This window comes from Ranitomeya variabilis, chromosome 6, assembly GCF_051348905.1.
Source record: "Ranitomeya variabilis isolate aRanVar5 chromosome 6, aRanVar5.hap1, whole genome shotgun sequence".
Classification (NCBI taxonomy): domain Eukaryota; kingdom Metazoa; phylum Chordata; class Amphibia; order Anura; family Dendrobatidae; genus Ranitomeya; species Ranitomeya variabilis.
This window is the reverse complement of record NC_135237.1, coordinates 197134588-197147963: the sequence shown is the minus strand read 5'-3', so window position 1 is coordinate 197147963 and position 13376 is coordinate 197134588. Positions and strand designations below refer to the sequence as shown.

The 13376-nt window shown below is 43.2% G+C and overlaps 1 protein-coding gene across 4 annotated transcripts in view; it reads left to right on the top strand.

Moving 5' to 3' along the window:
• TERT (telomerase reverse transcriptase) overlaps window positions 1–10211 on the top strand; it is a 243696-nt gene extending 233485 nt beyond the window's left edge. The window contains exons 14-15 of one of the 4 annotated variants that reach the window (XR_013216886.1): window positions 5268–5405; window positions 9957–10151. Coding sequence is in view for 3 of the 4 variants with exons in the window: in XM_077269381.1 (XP_077125496.1) it covers window positions 5268–5405; window positions 9957–10060 (242 nt within the window). In the remaining variant the exon portion in view is untranslated. Of the gene's footprint in view, window positions 1–5267; window positions 5406–9956 lie in introns of all 4 variants that reach the window. The other 3 variants (XM_077269381.1, XM_077269380.1, XM_077269379.1) reach the window with 3 other exon arrangements.
• The last annotated feature ends 3165 nt before the right edge of the window (window positions 10212–13376 follow it).

Below are 13376 nucleotides of genomic sequence, written 5' to 3'. Positions count from 1 at the left end.
TGATTCCCAGCACACACATGTGCGTGCTGATAAGGAAAAATTGAGGACTCTTTCCAACAGGCAATTGTGTAAGGTTAAAAGAGCAGCTGCAAAAATGCCTTGTCATAACAGCAGACAAGTTTTTGAAGCTGCTGGTGCCTCCAACGTCCCCAGAACAACTAGATGCAGGGTCCTTCAGAGGTTTGCAGCTGTGCGTAAGCCATCCTGTCGACCACCTCTATCCACTGCACACAAGCAGAAACGGCTCCAGTGGGCCAAACGATACATGAAGACTGACTTCCAAACTGTTTTGTTCACCGATGAGTGCCGTGCAACGCTCGATAGTCCAGATGGATTTAGTGGAGGATGGCTGGTTGATGGACACCCCATGAAAACACGGCTAAGGCGCCAACAAGGAGGAGGTGGAGTAATGTTTTGGGCTGGAATCATGGGGAGAGAGATTGTCGGCCCCTTTATGATCCCTGAAGGGGTAAAGATGAACTCCATAATCTATGTGGAGTTTCTAAAACAACACTTCCTGCCATGGTTCAAGAGGAAGAACCGTGCTTTCCGCAGCAAGATCATTTTCATGCATGATAATGCACCGTCTCATGCTGCAAAAAACACATCTGCATCTCTGGCTGTTACGGGCATAAAAGAGGACAAACTTATGGTGTGGCCACCATCTTCCCCTGACCTCAAACCCATTGAGAACCTCTGGAGCATCATCAAAAGGAGTGTCTATAATGGCGGGAGGCAGTTCACATCTAAGCAACAGCTCTGGGAGGGTATTCTGTCCACATGCAAAACAATTGAAGCAGAAACCATCCAAAAACTGACAAATTCAATGGACGAGAGAGTTCAGAAGCTTCTTTCGAACAAGGGGTCCTATGTGCAAATGTAACATCACCTAGAATAAAGTTTTCACTTGAAAACTGTTTGATTTCATTTTGTAATAAGCTGATAATGCTTATAACTTCACAATTGACCATTTTTTGGTTCAAAATAAAAAAAAAAGGTTGAAAACTCTGTCTGCTGTGCATAATAATTTGGAACATGCATTTTGAGTCTTTATTTTTAAAAAAAAGATACTGTTTTCATAGGCAGTTTGTTCCAAAACATTGCAATTATACGAGAATAGTAGATGACAGGAAAATAACAATGACTGCAATTCAGATAGGTAATTTAGAGAAAATATGAGGAAATATTATTTGCATAATAATTTGGAACACAGTGTAAATTTACCACTATCATGAAGCCCAATGTGTCACGAAAAAACAATCTCAGAACCGCTAGGATCCGTTGAAGCGTTCCTGAGTTATTACCTCATAAAGGGACACTGGTCAGAATTGCAAAAAACGGCCAGGTCATTAAGGTCAAAATAGGCTGGGTCATGAAGGGGTTAAGGTAATGAATATGCACGCCTCTTCACTCCCATAGGCGTGGAGTGAATATTCATTGCCTTAATGAGTGGTGATCACTAGGCAGAAAGAGCTGCCAGGACCGGGACGAAATGCAGCAAGGGCGCAAAGAGAAGGTAAGTAGGATGTTTGTGGGGTTTTTTTCAATAGGAACCATGCATACAAGGATAGGGGGATATGGAGCCATGTATACAAGGATAAGGGGATAAGGAGCCATGCATTCAAGGACAGCGATGGGGGAGCCATGCATACCAAGATAGGGATGAGGGGACGATGCGTACCCGGCAGATACTCGAGTCAATTAGTTTACCCAGTTTTTCATGGCAAAATTAGGTGCCTCGGCTTATACTCGTGTCAACTTATACTCGAGTCTATACGGTAATCAAGATGTTTCCAATCTATGGCACTGTAGCTAATCTCCCTGGACGTTGATGGCAGGGAAAAATTGATGAAAGGTTGCAACGCAGGATTGTCCGGATGGTTGATAAACAGCCCAAATCAAGTTCCTAAGAAATTGAAGCTGTCCTGGAGGCTCAGGGTGCATCAGTGTCAGTGTGAACTATCCATCAATATTTGAGTAAAATGAAACGCTATTACAGGAGTCCCAAGTGCACTTCCATGCTGACACACAAATCTTAAAATAGCGATCAAAGCGAAAAAAGTAAAGGTCCCATAGAGAAACTAAGTAAAAAAGTGAAAAAAATTAACGTATATATAAAAAAATGAGAAAATACAAAAAAAAAATACCCATAAATGCATATTTTTATGTAAAAGAAAGTACACATATTTGATATTGCCACGTCAGGAATGACTTGATCTATTAAACTGTCAAAACTAATTAACCCCATTCAGTGTATGCCGTAAAAATCCCTAAAAAAGTATCAAACTATGATTTTTTTTAACATACAGCTTGAAAAAAGTGAAATAAAGCGTCATCAAAAAGATGAATGTAAATAAAAATGGTATAGCTGAAAACATCATCTTGTCCCACAAAAAAACAAGACGTGATACAACGCCATCAGCGGAAGAAAAGTCATTGTTCTCAAAATTTATCAATGCAAAATCAAATCTTTTTTCATTAAAGTTTTTGTGTAAAAGTGCCAAAACACAAAAAAACAAATGTGGTATCACTGTTATTGTACTAACCTGAAGCATAAAGCTGCCTTATCAATTTTCCCACATGCATAACCGCATAAAGAAAAACAATTCCTGAATTGCTGTATTTGTTTGTATGTAAAAATTGGAATAGAAAGCTATCAAATAAAGTTATGTGCCCAAATATGGTACCAATAAAAATATCAACTCGTCCTCCATAAAACAAGTTCTAACGTGATTCTGCCAGCTGAAAGATATAAAAATTATAGCTCTCTTTTAGTGTGTGATAGCAGCCAAACACAAAAAACTATATAAATCGGGTATCTCTGTAATCGCACCAACCCAAAGAATAGAGTCGTCTAATCATTACACCGCTTAAGGAACGGTGTAAAAAATAAACCAATTCTTCATCTGCTGCTGATTTGTTCAGTCTGCCTCCCAAAGCTTTGCAGTAAGGCACGCATTTATCCTGCGCTGAGTACTTACACGGGGGTTTCCATGTAAATCTCTGAAATATGTGATTCAGACTGAACTCCCAGCAGAAGATTCCCTGTAAAATGTGTCAGATGGAGGCACTGTAGATGCTGTCTGGCCTGTGATCCGGCAAAGTTCATCTTTTTAGGTGTGCATAAAAGCACTATCGGACACAGTTTTGTGCGCTCCTGAAAAAAGACACCTCTAAAAATAGGCCAGACTGAGTCCACAGTAACTATTCTGCCTCATTATAATGAACGGATCCCTCGGGGGTTTCATCTGTATCATGACACTCCAAGATTTATATGGAAACCCTGATGTAAGTGCTCACCGTAGAGTGCAGGATAAATGTTTTCCCAAATATTATGTAAAATGTTCCCAACAAAAGCTTCAACTCAATCCACAAAAACAGTAAGTCCCTGCTCAGGTCCATCATCTGTCAATGGAAATATAGGGGGCTTCCACTTTACTGGTAGTACAAAGACTCTGGAAAAGCACTATGGCTCATCACCCCCCAAAAAGAAATTCTGCGTTCTGAAATCCAAATACCCCCTCCATTCTGAGCCCCAGAGTGTGCCTAAACCACATTTAGCGTTCATGTGTTTGGCAGGGGTATAATTTCCAAAATAGGGTCACTTGATGGGGTATTCTGCTCTAATAGCATATAGGGGTTCTGTACATGGAGTCTACAATCTATTCTAGGAAAATTTTCACTCCAGGAGGCAAATAGCGCTCTGTCCCTCCTGAGTCTCGCCGTGTGGCTAATCAGTAATATATAGTCACAAATGGGGTATTTCCATGTTCAGCAGAAATTGTGTGACAAATTCTGGTGCCGTTTTAACTATTTCCCCTTGTGAAAATGTAAACCCTGGGGCTAAAACACAAACACAATTTTTGTGGTAAAAATTTTATTTTTTCTTCACCGCCTAATGGTATAAATTTCTAAAAGGTACATGTGGTGCCAACATGCTCCCTTCACTCTTAGATGAGTTCATTGATTCATGTTGTTTTTAAAATGGGTTCATTTATGGGGGGAGTTCTGCTGTTCGGGCACCTCAGGGGTTCTGCCAATGTGACATGGCAGCCTCAAACCATTCCAGCAAAATCTTATCTCCAATATGGCGATTCTACCCTTCTGAGCTTTGCACTGTACCTCAAAATTAGTTTTCAACCACATGGGGTATTGGCGCACTCAGGAAAAATTGCAAAACAAATTGGATGGTGAATTGTTTCCTATTACGCTTGTGAAAATAAAAAAAAATTGGGCTAAAAAGATTTTTGTAGGGAAAATGTGATTTCTTTTTATGGTTCTACGTTATACACTTCTGTGAAGCACTTGGGGGTTCAAGGTGCTCACTACGCATCTAGATATTCCTTGAGGGGGGGTCTAGTTTCTAAAATGGGATCACTTGTGGGGGTTTCCTTTATTTAGGCACATCAGGGGCTCTCCAAATGTGACATGGCGTCCGCTCTCGATTAAAGTAATTTTTGCGTTCAAAAAATCAAACCGTGCTCCTTACCTTCCGATCCCTGCCGTACGTCCAAACAGTAGTTTTCCCCACATATGAGGTATTGGCGTACTCAGGAGACATTGCACAACAAAGTCTGAAGTCCATTTTTTACTGTTACCCTTGTGAAAATAAAAAACATTGGGGCTAAAGTAAAATTTGTATGAAAAAAGTTAAATGTTCATTTTTTCCTTCCACATTGCATTAATTCCTGTGAAGCACCTGAAATGTTAATAAACTTATTGAATGTAGTTTTGAGGACTTTGAGGGGTGTAGTTTTCAGAATGGTTGAACAATGCTAGACTGTATAAATCAGGGCCAGGTTTGAAAAATTTGACCTAGTGAAAATTGGCTTTGATTTTGTCTCAAGTAAAAAAGTGATCCAATGTATAGACACCTTAGAAAAGAAATACTGTTCTGTTGACAATAGCTAGAAGTGTGCACCTTGATTATGCCCTAGCTTTGTGGTTATATATTTGTGTAAAGGTCAAATTTCCATGCTGGTACGAAGAGGCACTCATATTGCTTTCAAACGGAAACTTCACTTGTTTTACAGGAGAAATTTGACAATTACACTACAGTTGTCATAAAATTTCTGATAAATTTAGAACATTTTGCTATACTTGAGTTGTTTTCACTCTCATGATTTTTACACGTTCATAGTCCTAGCAGTAGTTGGTTCTTTGACTTTGCTATATGCAGTCACAATATGTTTTTAATTAGTTTCTATTTTTTGTGTACTTTTATTCAGTAGACTCTAAAATAAAATTGCGTTATTTATTGTTTGCAGATTTTATTCTTGGGACCAAAAATGCTTCTGGACCATTTCCATTTGAATCGGCACAATGGCTTAATTGTCATGCATTTCTTACAAAGCTGTCGAATCACAAGTCATTGTACAAGACCCTGCTTTTCCCTCTTTGCCATTGTAAGTAGATTATTTACCAGTGATTTTTGTCCAACCATGTGTCTAGGCAGATAGCAACTCACTTGGGAAACGAAGTAACAACTGACCCTTCCGATCCCTGTACAGACTAGAGATTCTGACCCTGCAGTCACTAGTGGTTCCTTCATAAGCTGAGATAGCTCTAACCACAGACTAAATGATGGCAACTCGGATCTATGCTGTCTGAAAGGCCGTCAAGCACTTCATGTTCCTCCTAAATAATCGGAGGGCCGAGCAGAGTGCAAGTTATCTAAAATGGGAAATTGTGCTGAAATAGAAATGGATCCCAGAGTGAGTAAAACAAACAACAAAATAAAGGAATAAGAGCGTACTGTTAGAGAATATGCTGCCTACTTCCTAAAAAGAGGATAGAAGCACGGAAAAGAACAAAAAACGCAGAGAGAGAAGCCCTAGCTGGTCTTTCACTCACTGGCTTAAACTACAGCAGTATGGCTGGACATCCAAATGAGACTGTCACCAGCAGGAAATACCAACAGGGGGAAACTATATAAAGTGGCATCTGAATGGTGATAGGACAGACAAATGAAAACATATTTTACTCTAAATATATTAAAGGTGTATCTGCTGTGGCTCGGCAGATAGAGAAGCCAACCACAAAGCACAGGCTTGAGGGTTCGAACCCAGACCCAGAGTGCTAAGCCTTTTAAATGTCTAGGTGTGTGTTTAGTTTTTTTTTATTATTATTGTTTAGGGATACTTGACTTCAGATGGCTGAGAAACACTGATCACTCAAATGATATTGTAGCAAAACTATAAATATTTTTAAGAGCCAAGAGGAGAACACCGAACATTGGTCAAAAAATGAGTGTGGGACATTGCATAGGAAATAAAACACCTTTATTAGACAATGGGTGGCAATAGATGGCACTGCACGCAGCAACGTGTCCACACCTGAATAAAAACAGTAATTGGATGAAGATGGAAAAGATGATAAAACAAAATGAAGAATTAAAAATATCAAATCAAGGGGGGCAACAAAAGGATGATATAAGGTAGCAAAACAATGTAAGAAACTGATCAAATATAATCTGTTAATATGTCAATATGTAATCAATATACTAATGGAAAATAAGTAGCATGAGAAACCTATTAGATCTGAATGAAGATATGTCTGTCATTGCACGTTGCCTGGAAGTTTGCATAGACACAGTGATGTGATTAGTGCCAACAACCTAATCATATGAAAATCGACATTTGACATCATATGTGGAGGATATGCAGCGCCCCAGAGTCCTGGTTGCTGCAGTAATATTATTCCTCCACCAGGGGGAGTGATATTACGTCTGGAAGCAATAAAGGAGATCTTCTGTCCAGGTATCACAGCCACACACTACACACACCAGTCCACCAGGGGGAGCAAAGCTTCTATCTATTAGGCCACTCCTCACAGTTAGGTAAAACTGGTGGGTTGGTTAGAAAGTTAGAGAGTTCCTGGCTGGAGACTGAGAGAGAAAGGTCTCCAGACCGAGCAGGCTGGAGTGGGTTCCAGTCAGATCCAGACTACGGTCTGAGGAGGACGAGGGTCCACGGAGCTGCGCCTGCCCACGTGCGGCAGCATCCAAAGAGAGAGACATTGAAAGAAAGCGTGTTGTAGTGAGTGAGAAACGAAGGCATATCAACAAGTGGATACCAGAGAGGATAGTAGAGGAAAGGAGCTGCATTCTTCTGGTGTGCGTTCCGGTAGCCAGAATACCGAGGGAGTAAAGTGCTCTACGCCATTGCTTCAGAGACTGGCAGGACAGTCAATTCCAAGTTGGCTGCCCGACCTTAATACCTAAGAAGACACGGTGGCAACTTGTGGGGGTCGGGGCGTCTCTAGGGTCCCTATAAACAAGCCTCAGGCCATCAGTCATACGGGTTTTGTTCTATCTGACCATGGGGAACAGAGAGAGAAGAGTAATAACAGTGAGGACTTCATTAGAGCTTAAGCAAGTGAGGACCTACTGTGTTGCTGTGTGCATAGGAAGGCTATTGCATTCCACCTGTATAAGGAGACTCTGGATTTGCCTTCAGACCAGCCGGACTCTGCCTACCCTGTGATCCGGTGCCCTGGACTGTGGACACTGAAGCCTTCAGTAAAAGGTAAAGAGACTGCTACCATGTGTCCTCATTCTTTACTGCGCCTCGCACCATCCACCATCTACACCTCTGGGAAGCCCTGGGGACCTGGGGATACACTTCACCTGTGGGAAGGTATACCATCAAGCTGCCATAACATCACCCCAGCGGACCCCTAAGCAGCGTCGGTCACCCTGACTGAATACCACAGGTGGCGTCACGAACATCATTATACAAACTCTTCTTTTCATTGGACGCCCCTCAAAGGGCCACGGGCCGAGTCGGGCCACCGTGACATCCACCGAACCGAGGGACCCGGTACCGAGTACCCCACGGCCCTACTGGGAGCGATCCAGATAGGTGTCACAAGGAGAATGTTAGTGATGCTAAACAAAGATATGCACACAGTTAATATAAACCTGTAAATACAAGAGTGAGCTTGCATATACAACAATAGTATATACAGTTAGGTCCATATATATTTGGACAGAGACAACATTATTCTAATTTTGGTTCTAGACATTACCACAATAAATTTTAAACAAAACGATTCAGATGCAGTTGAAGTTCAGACTTTCAGCTTTCATTTGAGGGTATCCACATTAAAATTGGATGAAGGGTTTAGGAGTTTCAGCTCCTTAATATGTGCCACCCTGTTTTTAAAGGCACCAAAAGTAATTGGACAGATTAAATAATTGTAAATAAAATGTTCATTTCTAGTACTTGGTTGAAAATCCTTTGTTGGCAATGACTGCCTGAAGTCTTGAACTCATGGACATCACCAGACGCTGTGTTTCCTCCTTTTTGATGCTCTGCCAGGCCTTCACTGCAGTGGTTTTCAGTTGCTGTTTGTTTATGGGCCTTTCTGTCTGAAGTTTAGTCTATAACAAGTGAAATGCATGCTCAATTGGGTTCAGATCAGGTGACTGACTTGGCCATTCAAGAATATTCCACTTCTTTGCTTTAATAAACTGTTGCTTTGGCTTTATGTTTTGGGTCATTGTCCATCTGTAGTATGAAATGACAACCAACCAGTTTGGCTGCATTTGGCTGGATCTGAGCACACAGTATGGCTCTGAATACCTCAGAATTCATTTGGCTGCTTCTGTCCTTTGTCACATCATCAATAAACACTAGTGACCCAGTGCCACTGGCAGCCATGCATGCCCAAGCCATCACATTGCCTCTGCAGTGTTTTACAGATGATGTGGTATGCTTTGGATCATGAGCTGTACCACGCCTTCGCCATACTTTTCTCTTTCCATCATTCTGGTAGAGGTTGATCTTGGTTTCATCTGTCCAAAGAATGTTCTTCCAGAACTGTGCTGGCTTTTTTAGATGTTTTTTAGCAAAGTCCAGTATAGCCTTTTTATTCTTGATGCTTATGAGTGGCTTGCACCGTGCAGTGAACCCTCTGTATTTACTTTCATGCAGTCTTCCCTTTATGGTAGATTTGGATATTGATACGCCGACCTCCTGGAGAGTGCTGTTCACTTGGTTGGCTGTTGTGAAGAGGTTTCTCTTCACCATGGAGATTATTCTGCGATCATCCACCGCTGTTGTCTTCCGTGGGCACCCAGGTCTTTTTGCGTTGATGAGTTCACCAGTGCTTTCTTTCTTTCTCAGGATGTACCAAACTGTAGATTTTGCCACTCCTAATATTGTAGCAATTTTTCAGATGGGTTTTTTTCTGTTTTCGCAGCTTAAGGATGGCTTGTTTCACCTGCATAGAGAGCTCCTTTGACCGCATGTTTACTTCACAGCAAAACCTTCCAAATGCAAGCACCACACCTCAAATCAACTCCAGGCCTTTTATCTGCTTAATTCAGAATGACATAATGAAGGGATTGCCCACAACTGTCCATGAAATAGCCTTGGAGTCAATTGTCCAATTACTTTTGGTCCCTTTAAAAACAGGGTGGCACATGTTAAGGAGCGGAAGCTCCTAAACCCTTCATCCAATTTTAATGTGGATACCCTCAAATGAAAGCTGAAAGTCTGAACTTCAACTGCATCTGAATTGTTTTGTTTAAAATTCATTGTGGTAATGTCTATAACCAAAATTAGAAAAAGGTTGTCTCTGTCCAAATATATATGGACCTAACTGTACTTAGTAGCAATGTGTGCAAAGAGTCTGTGTAAAGAGATGTGAATATCCAGGCAGAGGAAGTTACCTAGTAGATGGTCTCCAGTCTAAGTGCGGCGCACACCCCAACGCGCATTTCGGAACAAGTCCTTTGTCCTTCAAATACAAATATTTTGTAAATACAATTGAGATTGTCTTCAAATTAAATTCTCACTATTGTCAAAGATGTGACTGTGATAAGTGTAATTAGAATTGGTCAGTTGTTTCGGTTTTTTTACCCCTAATATCTATTATTAGAATGATGATTGGCTTGCATGCATTTTTCTCTAAAAGTGCAACATTGACACACCGTGTACCCTTCTCTCTAGGCAAAAGGCAACTTTCTAGAATGCTTTCAAAAGAAACAGTTGGCGTTCTTAAAGAAGTGACTGATGCATCCTTCCATAAAGATTTTTCCACAATAATGGACTAACTCAACTTCATATTTATCATATTGAAAATATTGTAATATTTTGGTCCAGATGGACATTGCAGTGAATGTGTAAATAAAATTTATAAGTTTGTATGTGTATTCTTTTTTTATATTTCTAGGTGTTTAAAAATAAAACTTACTGGCTCCTTCTATTTAGTGCTCTCCTTGCTTGGAAGTTTAGGTGGAGTGCTGTCTTGGTAAGTTTGCAGTTGTCATACTCCTTCCATTTTTTGATGATAGATTGAATAGTGCTCCATGAGATATTCAGAGTTTGAGATATTTTTCTTCATAACTAGTGTTGAGCGATACCTTCCGATATCGGATTTTGTTTTGTTTTTTATGACGTTCGGCGCTAGAAAGATTTTGACTATGTTAATTTTTTTTTTATTTTGTCAGATATTGATGTTTCACTACTTCCACGCCCTTCACCTTCTTTTTTACTTCTCCCACACTTTCTTCTTCATTATCCTCATCATCAGCTTCTTTGACATCAACTTCTTCACCTTATTCATCTTCTTCTTCATCTTCTACCTATTATTTTTTTTGTTACATTGTTCATATTCTTTTTATTTTACTATTATCTTCTTCATATTCTACTTCTTCATCATATTCTTATTTGTGACAGGCATTCCTGTAGTTGTTATCTATGAAAGTTTGAAGATTACACCTTCCGTTCTGCCTGTCACAAAACAGTTACATTTGTCCGCGTTCAGTTTGGCCTGCAGCATCAGGCTTTATCCAGGGGCACCACGAGGAGGAACGGACTCACCCCCATACACTGCTTAGTCTTCTTCTGCTTATAATTTAGATAATATCTTTTGCTCTGATATTTAGTCTTATGCTTAATGTTCTTCTGCTCTTTGTTCTGCAGCCTCTTGTTCTTCTGCTTCTCGGTCTTCCAGGTCGTCGTCGTCTCCAGGGTCGTCGTCTCCGGGGTCGTCGTCATCGGGGTGGTCTTCAGGGTCATCGTCTCCAGGGTCGTCGTCATCACGGTGGTTGTCGTCTCTGGTGTCGTCGTCATCTTAGGGGTGGTCTTCCGGGTCATCGTGTTTAGTCTCTTGAACTTGGAAATGTAGCAGAAGGTACAAGAAGGCTGAGGAAATGCCGAGAAACAGCTGATGGAACTGGAACTCGGATGGCTACCCGAAGTTCCAAGAGCCAATGGAACTACCGAGGACCAGCTGACGTTACTGGAACCCAGTTACTAAGCAGGAGGTACCCGTGCCTGAAAGCACTACCAAGGACCACCTGACGTTGGTGGAACTCGGATACCCAGAGGGAGGCACCTAAGCCAAAGGCTCTGCCCGGAACCAGCTGACGGTACTGGAACCAGGATGGGGAGCAGAAGGTACAAGAGCAAAAGACACTGCCGAGAACCAGCTGACGGTGCTGGAACCCGGATGGGTAGCCGAAGGTCCAAGAGCCAATGGAACTACCGAGGACCAGCTGACGTTACTGGAACCCGGTTACTAAGCAGGAGGTACCCGTGCCTGAAAGCACTACCAAGGACCACCTGACGTTGGTGGAACTCGGATACCCAGAGGGAGGCACCTAAGCCAAAGGCTCTGCCCGGAACCAGCTGACGGTACTGGAACCAGGATGGGGAGCAGAAGGTACAAGAGCAAAAGACACTGCCGAGAACCAGCTGACGGTACTGGAACCCGGATGGGTAGCCGAAGGTCCAAGAGCCAATGGAACGACCGAGGACCAGCTGACGTTGCTGGAACCCGGTTACTAAGCAGGAGGTACCCGTGCCTGAAAGCACTACCAAGGACCACCTGACGTTGGTGGAACTCGGATACCCAGAGGGAGGCACCTAAGCCAAAGGCTCTGCCCGGAACCAGCTGACGGTGCTGGAACCAGGATGGGGACCTATTCAAGCTTGTCTTCCTAGAGCCCCAACTAGCAGTGTTGGAGCAAAGGGTCAGCAGGAGGAGGAGAGGGAGCAGAGTGTAGGCCGAAGCCTGCACTGGCGGCAGCTTTGGGTCTGTTGTGTCTGCGTGGCAGTTGCAGGACACGTTGCCGGCTGCACAGCAGGGGAACAGCTGGCGGTGCTGAACCCCACTGACACATTGGCTGGTGTTTTTCTCTGTGCAGCTAGCAGTACCGGGCCCCAACTGGCGGTGTTGGAGCCCGGGCTCTGCAGGGGGAGCAGAGTGTAGGCCGAAGCCTAATTGAACCAATTTCAAAGGTAACCTTTAACCCCCCCCCCTCAGGTGTTACAAAGTAGAAGAGCCACAGCTTATGCAGCAGTAGTGCTGCACAAGTCAAAGGTTGCTCTTTTAATTTTTCTCCTTGCACACGCTGAATGAAACACGTATAACATTTAGCCCTTTATACAGTCAAACTGTGTTGGAGGCGCGAGTTCCCTTCGTAATGAGACGCAGCACAGATGTCAAGAATCCCACCTTGGTGCTGGGTGCAGCCTCCTGAGCGTTGTTATTTGCTGTACAGGAGTCTGCACTGTCGTGTTATCCCCTGGCCTAGCGCTGTTAGCGCTGCCCATCTTCTGACATCATTTAATGTCGGCCGGTGCGGTTCGCGATGACCATGAATCCCAGCCCCGCAGTGTCTTAACATTGTTAAAACACTGCGGGGCTGGGATTCATGGCCTGGCGCAGCACATATGTTCGCCTCTCACACTCGGGTCCTTACACCCGCTTCAGACTGTGCGGCGTCAGCTGATCCCTTATCGCATGCCACGGCCATGAAGCCGCACAGTCTGAAGAGGGCGGAAGGAGATGAGGGACAGGCGAACTGGTGCACTGCTCATGCCCATCAATCACACCCTCGCAGTCCCAATAAATAAGACACCGAGGGGCGTTGTGTGGGTCAGGGCGGCCGCAGAGGTGCAGGCAGCCAAACAATGATGCCAGAAGATGGGCAGCGCTACCAAGGGGGTTGCAGCGTGTCATTACAAAGGAAAGTCACACCTCCGGGACGGTTAAATGGTCACACAGAGGACACATTTTAGACGTGTTTTCAGTTACACATGTGCGAGGAGAATACGTTTATGAGCCACCTTGCACACATGCAGCATTACTGCTGTACAAGGTGGCTGTAAAACGTAAAAACGCCTGGGGGAGGGGGGACAGGTTCCCTTCAATTTCAGTTCTTGTGTCTGCGTGGCTTTTGCAGGACATTTTGCCGGCTACACAGCAGGGGAACAGCTGGCGGTGCTGAACCCCACTGACACATTGGCTGGTGTTTTTCTCTGTGCAGCTAGCAGTACCGGGCCCCAACTGGCGGTGTTAGAGCCCAGGGTCAGCAGGAGGAGGAGAGGGAGCAGAGTGTAGGCCGAAGCCTGCACTGGCGG